General features: G+C 34.4%; 1 protein-coding gene across 1 annotated transcript; it reads right to left on the bottom strand.

Annotated features, from left to right (window-relative positions):
- Positions 1–2,282: 2,282 nt before the first annotated feature.
- On the bottom strand, positions 2,283–7,389 carry LOC107494082 (transcription factor E2FA). Its single transcript, XM_016115116.3, has 14 exons — positions 6,843–7,389; positions 5,751–5,946; positions 5,521–5,568; positions 5,317–5,402; positions 5,127–5,215; positions 4,946–5,000; positions 4,622–4,674; positions 4,481–4,531; positions 4,357–4,405; positions 4,156–4,221; positions 3,985–4,061; positions 3,580–3,790; positions 3,047–3,113; positions 2,283–2,942 (listed from the first exon to the last, which is right to left on the bottom strand). Exons 1-14 carry the CDS (start codon positions 7,050–7,052, stop codon positions 2,818–2,820), a joined length of 1,383 nt encoding a protein of 460 aa, XP_015970602.1. The 5' UTR covers positions 7,053–7,389; the 3' UTR covers positions 2,283–2,817.
- Positions 7,390–8,968: the final 1,579 nt, after the last annotated feature.

The raw sequence follows: 8,968 nt of genomic DNA, 5'->3' as shown, positions 1-8,968 counted from the left end.
GTTAAAAAATAATATTTAATTTAAAAGATACAGCAATAAATAATTTTTAAAAAATCAAAACTTACTACAAAAAGTAAGTTAGGCAAAATTTAGGCACCAATTCATAGGCACCATAGAATTGGCCATTTTTTTAATCTTTTTACTATTGTTTAAAAAAATTGTCAAGATATTATATTATTAGGATTATATTAAGACTTAAGCATATTCAATTTAAATGACCATCATAATTCACATAAATTCATTATTAATAGAAGAAGTATATATTCTATTTTATAATAACATAATAAAAAAGTTGACGCAACATTTTATCTAATAGATAATACTAATAACCAAGGTTGTGAGAACCAGATTGGTCAATAAACCGATAAAATGATTAATTTATTGGTTTAATAGTTCGAACAGAATTCAATCAGAATTTTTAATATTTAAACTCAATAATATTTATCCTAATAAAATTCAAAATTTCACAATAAAAGTTCATAAATAATTTCAAACATTAAAGTTTATAACTAAATTAAATCAAAACACATGTAAATAATAAATACGTAATATTCTATCACAGAAAAAATATTGACAAACAAATTTGCAACTAAAATTCTCACAAAATCAGAAAACATACAGCACCAATATTATTTTAAAAAAATCAACAACAACATTATTTCAAATAATCAGCAATTCAGATAATTAAAAATTAACAAAATCATTAGTTCAATACTTAATAGTCAGCAATTCAGAATCAGTCAACCCAACAACTCAAATAAATTGAAAAGGCAGTGCTCACCGGAGGAAAGGACGTTTTGAGAGAGAGAGAGAGAGAGAGTTGAAAAGGCAGTGCTCACTGGAGGAAAGGACGTTGAGGAGAGAGAGAGAGAGAGTTGAAAAGGCAGTGCTCACTGGAGGAAAGGACGTTGAGGAGAGAGAAAGAGAGGGGGTTTTCTTCAATTTTCAAAGAGAGAAAGGGTGGAGAGGAAATTTTGTTTATCGAAACTTTTTTTTAAATAAAAATTGTAAAATGACATCTTTTTGAGTGTCTGGTTCCGAACCAAAAATTCTTCAAAAGAACTGGGCCGATTTCGGCAATTTACCGATTAATTGTCGGTTCGCTTTGTTTACAGACTAATTTTTTGCCAAAAAAATTTTGTCATCAACCGAATCGGTCAGATAACTGGTTCCTGATTAACCTAATCGAATCGGCCAATTCAGTTCGATTTTCAGAACCATATTAATAACAATTAGCAATGTTATTTTTATTAATGTGTATATCCTTTTTTCAATTTTTATAAGTAAAAAAATTTAAAAATTACTAATATTTTTCAGTTCTTACACCGTAAATTTAGCTAATGTATATAAAAAAAAAACAAAAAATAAAAAAAAATCATAAATAGTCCCTAAACCCTAAACCCTAAACTCCCAACAAAAAAATCAATCAATCTTAGCTGACATTTAACAAACAAATTAACTGATTATCAGTGTCACACAAACATGCTCTATTAACTCATGAGAGAAATCATTGATAGAGGAGAAATTAATTAATATCATGGAATTAAAAATCAAGGTTTAGAAAAAGTATTTTATTTTACTAGAGACCTCAGTCTTCCGAAAAAATTATTGAAGGCCAGAAAAAAGTATTCATGTTATCAATGCATATCGAATCCGACTCCTCTAAAGTTGTATTGTTATTTTAAAGAAAAAAATATATCATTAATCACCATAGAATTAAGATAGTGAAACTCATATATAATAAATGTTACAAATTCTAAAGTGATTAAAACATCACTTTACTTCTTTATTAATATTGTCACTTTAGAGGATACATTGTACCATAAAATCATAGCATTTGGCGGCATCATTTAGCCTTATTTAGAAGGTATGTTTGGCTGGGCATAAACATGGGTTAAACTCTATTTTTGGATAAAGTTGACCCCCCACTTTTAGTTTTTATCCTCCAATTAAAAATTACCTTACAAATTTACAATGAAATTTCTCATCCAGTTATAATGCCCTAAAAAGAAAGGTAAAATAGTAGAGAATAAATTGTAAGAGCTACATCAACTCATCAAGTCATCAACAATCACCAAGTACCTTTCAATCAAAATCAGAACCGCAGATTGAAACTTAATATTCGCTTAAATCTATTTGAACCTAAAGAATGAATAACTGTTTCATCTCATCCTCAGTTGATTAATTAAAATTTAAAACTTCCCTGTGGAGGCATCCTTGCACATCAACATATCAAAAATGATTCAATCCATTTAGAAATTAGAGAAGGATGAGAAGAGAACTGCAAGAACAGCCGGTGAAACTACATTATTCACCAAAATGTTTGTTTACAAAGAACATAAACGGAATGTTTAAGAACTAGGTGATCCTCTACCCTAATTATCAGTACATGGAGCTTGTTTGCAATATCAGCATCTACATATCTGCTCAGATCTTCAACACCCGGGACCCATGATGCCAAAAATTTAAAAAACGGATAACATTAAAGATGAGATAACGGAAATTAAGTCTACCTCGTTCAGTTTATTAGTTTCATATGGTAGAAACATTTTGATAATAACTGAAGCAACAGCTCTAGCTCCCAATCGAAATCATACTCCAACAGGGTGCACCTATAGTTTACTCATAGCATGTGGTTAGTGATGTAAATACACATGAGAAAACAAACCCTGCTCGACATTCAATAGCCACTGAAAGTAGCCTCAAACATTTACAAGGATATAATTAACTATAATGAAGCCGTTTCCCCCCAATTTGCAATGGCTGCCGTCTAACCATACCTTTGAATCAAGCACTATTAATTAAGCAAATCCATGATCACCTATGCGGGATGCTGGCTACTGCTGATGGTGCTTCAGCAAACCCAGATGATGGAGTCTGTGGCCTCGAGATGAGTACAAAGTCAGAATTAAGCATGTCCACACCATCCCAATCTACACTAGCTGTTTTATTGGAGTTAAGGAATTAAATTTACTATGCTACTTCGATGAAAGGCAGAGGAAGACAAACAAAAGAAAAGACATGAAAAGTTTGAAAAGATGGATACAATCTGTTTTCCACATGTCTGTTATGCTAGCTTCAACATCTGATAGAAGCCAGTAATCTGCATCGGTCTGCAACCAATGATATGATGTTAGTGTCACTTTTCTGCTTATCTAAACATTAGATGCAGTTAAAAGACTCTGAAAAGTTGTATACTCTTAAGATTATTGATCACTGCAACAGGAAATATTTAATGTAGGTTTGTTTAGAGGGGGATTCTCACATAAGATGAGTTAGGGTAATAAGAAAAGAGTGAGACTGCGAGTTTTAAGTTCAGGGTTAGATCTGTATTTGACAGCAAGTCTTAACACGAACACTTCCACAAGTCAAAACTGTTACAAAATATTATGATTTTCCCTTCCCTGGGAGTATTGGTAGTTAGTACTCAGCATGGTACTGGTTAGATCTATAATTATGTCAGTTACTACCTTGAGGATTGAGTACAAATGGGACTGAAATGTCATTAGAAATACATGCAACTGTTGCACACTAGACATAAGTTTTTATAATGCATGATTAAAAAACTTGTATACTTACATCAGCGGCTGAAGGAACAATTTTCATCATGCCACCAGCAAATTCTTGTACAGTGTTCAGATCAGAGCAGGTATTAGATGAGAGTTGAGCTGGAGCTTCAGGGGCTTTATCATTGCATTCAACAGGAAGCAGTTCTGCTGCTTGATGTTCGTTGGACCCTGAACTTGAAGCAAGTGGAAAGCTCATCTCTTCGAATTTCTCCTCAAATTGACTGCAAAACAGATCAGAAATTCCAATGACTAAATGTCGGAAAATGCATTATCAATTAAATTAAACAGAAAACTGATTAATTATCAGAATATTCCGTATCAGATGGGAAATATGAACCATCTTGTAATTTCTAAAAGAGCAGCATAAGGGAAAAAGAGGATCAAGATTAAATAATACTGTCCAAGGAAATAATACCTGATAAGGAAGACATCAATGGGACCCATTGTGCTTCTAAGAATGACCCTATATCTCCTCTGTGGGTAGTCAACAGCCTAATGGATATAAAAGCAACGATTCTCCGTCATGCAATAGAAACACCAATTAAAATAATCATGAACCTTACATCAATATATGTCCTAAACTTACTTCCTCAGGTTCAGGGACTTCCAATGTGGTTCCATGTGGAGCTTTAATTGCTATGAGAGTTTCATTCTGCTTGCAGATATGCAGAGGAGTTGTAACAAAAAATTGTTTTAATAATACACAGAATGAAATGGAGAATACAGCCTGATCATAGTAACAAATTAACACTAAATAAGGTAGTTATTTAATGCATGGAAAACATACCTGGAATTCAGGTAAGGACTTGATATCATCTTCAGTCACGAAAAGCATCCTATAATTATTGAAAATTAGTAAAAATCTAGGATAAGTGACAAAGATTGTCTTTAACCTTATGCAGAAAGCTTACTTCTTATTGTTTTCATCTTCACTTAAAATCCTCAGCCTTTCTTGCATTTCCCTGCCAACGGTTAAGAAAACAGTTTAGGAACAGTTTTATAATAGAACCTTCGATTTATCCAAAAGCAAAAAAGAACAATAACCATATAACCTTATTTGATCATCTAATCGGTGCTCCTCCAAGGAAAGTTTCTCAACATCTTCCTGCAAGACAAAGCCACAAGACTTGGAATAACTTAAATATTCTCTAACACGCTATTATATCATTCCAATCATATTCAATAATTCCACACTATAATCATGGCAAATGTAGCGTTTGACATATATAAGTTTGAGTCATGTAATTTTGAATCCTGTGTTGGTGTCTATTATAGATGGAAACAATGATCCTTGTCAAAAAGGTCATGCAATGATTGTTCAACTACAATTGTTCCATGTGTGTACCATAAAGGAAAACTACACCCACGTCACATACCTTCAGCATAGAGACATCATCATCTATCCCACCAGATGTAGAACAATCAATCCCCCTACATTAGTTATTCCACAAAAATTGAAATAAGAATTGTGATCTAATCATTTATAGTCAATAAAGGTAAAGACAAGAGAAGTTACATATAATATATACAAAATTCAAAATGTAGCACATATATTACTTCCAATGTATTCTGTTCTTGATCTTCTTCTCTATAAGACCAATTCCTTCCAGCACGTTAGTTATGTCATATATCCTTCTCTTTTGCACCTATAGAAAGAAAAACAAAATAAAAGGGAAAATTTTAAATTCACTTATGATAGATGTTAGAATATATGTCAGGTATTTCGTCATAACTTTTAAACAAACACCTCCAAAGTTTCTGCTGCTTTATTTAGGTCAAGATTGCCACCCTCTGCATGCTTGAGCAAATTGACAAATTTTTTTGTCAAGAGACCTGTGAAGTTGTGGTACAATCTTGTAATTACTCTCTTATGCAAAGAATTCCAGTAGCTATATCAGGCAATAAAGAGAGATGTAAAGAGCTTGTTGATTATGATTGCTTTGAAAATTACCTAAGGAACTGTCGTAGCGGCAGCTGCTAGGAGTAAGAGATGGGGATCCTGCATGCCAACAGAAACTATGTAATTAAACTCGATGTATAATGAACAAAAGTACTACGAGGAAGAAGCTTATCAGAATTTGGACATAAGTTTGCACCCAAGCACTGGAAACTTCACAAATGGAATGAAGAACTTGGCAACAATATAACATGAAAACAACTAAACAACGGAAGCTTTCTCACCAGCCTCTAAGATGGGTGTTTGTGGAACGGATCTACCTTCCTTAGAAGCCCTTGACTTATTATATGTTCTCCCTCCTTTTGTAGATCCAGGGGTTTGGAGAGGACTATTAACTGTATTAGCATATCCAGGACTATTACTTTGCTCCTGTGTCTCTCTGAGACGGTCATTCACTCCTCCACTCTTGCGCTTCATGTACTAGTAAAACCGGCAGGTTCCAGAAATGATATGAGAGCAATGCAGAGAAGGAACAATCAATGATATACACAAAGTCACATGCAGTCATGACAACGAAAAATAATTTAACAATCAAACAAGGGCAACAAACCTATAGTTCTGTACTTTATGAAGTACAAATAACACCATAATAACACTAGCAACACATCATATCCACAGAAAATAAAGGGGAAACTAGTCAAATATATGCAAGAGCAATTCATCATCGAATACTAAACCATAAAGAAAAAGTCCATGAGCACTGTCAAGTGCCAAGCAATTATCAGAAAAAAAAAATGAAGAATGTCACAAAAAACTCGAAAGAACTGCACAAGCAAAACCTTATCAGTTAAATAGAGCAAACTTTTATGGTTGTAAAAATACGAATGCACAATCCCTTGGTCTGCCTCTGCCCAAGAAAAGACCTAGTAGTAACCTATTACCTCGAAAAGGTAATAGAAAATGAAGATGCTAAATTCATTCTCTATCAACAAACTTCCTCCTCCCCACAAAACTACTGCACAGAATGAACTATGCTATGGTACAAAGACCAACGTTGACTTCAAGGAAATAGAGAATGCGACAACTGCGACTGGCACTGAGACCCTAACATTGACTACTTCGAGTTCGGGTCCCCAGATTAAGAAATAATTTCGACTATTTTCCGTACAAAAATGAAAAAGTGAGATTCCACTCAGGTGAGAACAAATCAAAACCATATGCACGTTAACCACTCCGATTCAACTAAAAATAGAGGGGAAATTAAGCAATCACAGATAAATTAAAATAATAATTAAAAAAATCAGAAACCCCAATTATCAAACAAACCAAAACTGAATTGCAGACCCCCAAAGCAAAAGAGATTGAAGAATACGCACTGGAGAACGAACAACGACGGCTTCCTGTTCTTGATCGGAGGCTTTCCGACAGTGGGGACCGGAGAAGCTGCGGTAGTCGTCCAGCGGAGCAAACGGCGGCTTGGTCGAAGCGAAGGCGAGGTGACGCTTCGGCGGCGGCCGGTTCGGGATGCCGGAAGCTTCCGTCGGCGGCGACTCATGGAGTTTAGAAGCTCCGGCGGCGGCGGACATGGTGCTGAAACGGAGATGATCGCAACTCCGGCAACCACAAATTAAGTTCAGAATTGTGCAGCGAAATCGAAAGGGTTAGAACTTTGATGAATCAGGTGAAAGATCACCAAGGATTAGGGTTTTGAGAGTGGGGGAATGGGGGTTGCAGGGTTTTTACAGAGAGAAAAGAGATGGGAGGTTTTAGAGAGAGAAAGTGAAGAAAATGTGCGTTTGGAGAAAACGAGGGAAGGAGGGAATTTTGTTTCGGATAGATGTGGAGGGAACCCCAAGCCCAACTCTCCGTTCGCAAATAAAAGAACTTGTTAATTATGATTTTGCCATTTTATTATGGCGTTATTGCACCGCCACCCACAGCTCCTTTTCCATTTTTTATGCTTCCTTCCTCTCATTTTTTCAATAATCAAAACCTTAACCAATCGTGTCACGTTTACGTTCTCAAGTTGTTCCATATTGATGATAATAATTGTCCCTACTCGAGTATACAATAATGATCCTCCTGGTATTTTTTTTTTATCTTTTTTGTAATTTGATGTAATATCAAAATCAAAACACTCAGCAAGCTTTATCGTATTTGGTGCGCTATATTATTTTGAATCATGAATCATGAATCATGAATCATGAATTTGTATTACAGAGAAACAGTTCTAAAGAAAAAGTGTTTCAACCGCCAAATTATTATGCAATTGACACGGACACTGTTAGCATAGATAAACAGAGCAAGGTAAGGGGCATTTTAAAAATGTACTGGCATTCATGAACAAAAAATAAGCTATGGACTCGTTACTCCCACATTATCGTTAATTATTTTAAAAATATTTATAAAAAAAATTTGTTTTTTTATTTTTAGAAAAATTCATAATTAGACATGTATCTTTCTGTTTATGTTTTTTACACATTTCTCTTTTTCTTTTTTAATCACAATTTTAAAGAGGAGACATTTATCTCTACTAAGGTTCTTGTCTCTTTTTATCACCGTTGTTTGTTCTCTGTTTCTTTCCCTCTGTGGTCGCTCGTTCTCTGATCCTCACCGTGAGCTGTTGTTGGTTCTCTACTTCTCACCGTGCGCCGTCGTTGCTACTCTGCTGTTCCCCGTGTCTCGTCGTATCTGGCCGTCGCTGATGGGTGGTCTCGCCATGTCTCTCTTCTGTCTCTGCTTGAAGTCAAAGTAACATTTCTTTTTCTTTTTGGATTCGCTGTCTCCGGCTCTTTGCCTTAGTTCGGTAACTCAATTCAGACATATCTCTCAATTTAGTTTCTTTCTTTTCAAAGTTTGATTTCAATTTAGAATGGAAATAATATGAAAAAGTCTGCTAATATTTTTTTTAACATGTGTGGAATTATAGCATTGGTTAGTTTTAGCAATTTTAGCACTTCAGAAAGTTATGTTTTTCTTTCTTTCAGATAGCATTGGTTAGTTTTAGCAATTTTGATTAGTTATGTTTTTTGTCAGTGAAAGATATAAAATTTGCAAAACCGTTTACAGTTGTTGTTGAGAAGCATTGCTATGTCATTATTACGCTGGACTAGGGTTCAAGTTCAGAAGATATTATATAGATTCTTAGAAGTTATTGTATGTCAATTCGATCTATTATGTTCGTATTATATTTTATTATTGTGAAGCGATTACTTGGCTTGCGAGTGTGTTGTTCTTGATTCTTGAATCTGACATTGTCCTACCATATTAGTGTATGTGTATCATTATGTCCAAAACACAATTCTTAGCCTTTTTGTAACACCCCAATTACCCTAAACTTTACCTCTAGCCGTAAGGCAAAGGTTAATCAGAGGTTACGACAATTCTAAGGCTTATACATATTTATATATAGAAAGAAATAATATAATCTAGAAGCCTGATGAAGGAGTAAGCTCAAAAACAGAATTTCAGAAGTGCAAAACGTTCACACGAAACTAACACA

The sequence above is a fragment of the Arachis duranensis genome, chromosome 6 (genome assembly GCF_000817695.3).
Source record: "Arachis duranensis cultivar V14167 chromosome 6, aradu.V14167.gnm2.J7QH, whole genome shotgun sequence".
Classification (NCBI taxonomy): domain Eukaryota; kingdom Viridiplantae; phylum Streptophyta; class Magnoliopsida; order Fabales; family Fabaceae; genus Arachis; species Arachis duranensis.
This window is presented reverse-complemented; position numbering and strand designations above follow the sequence as displayed.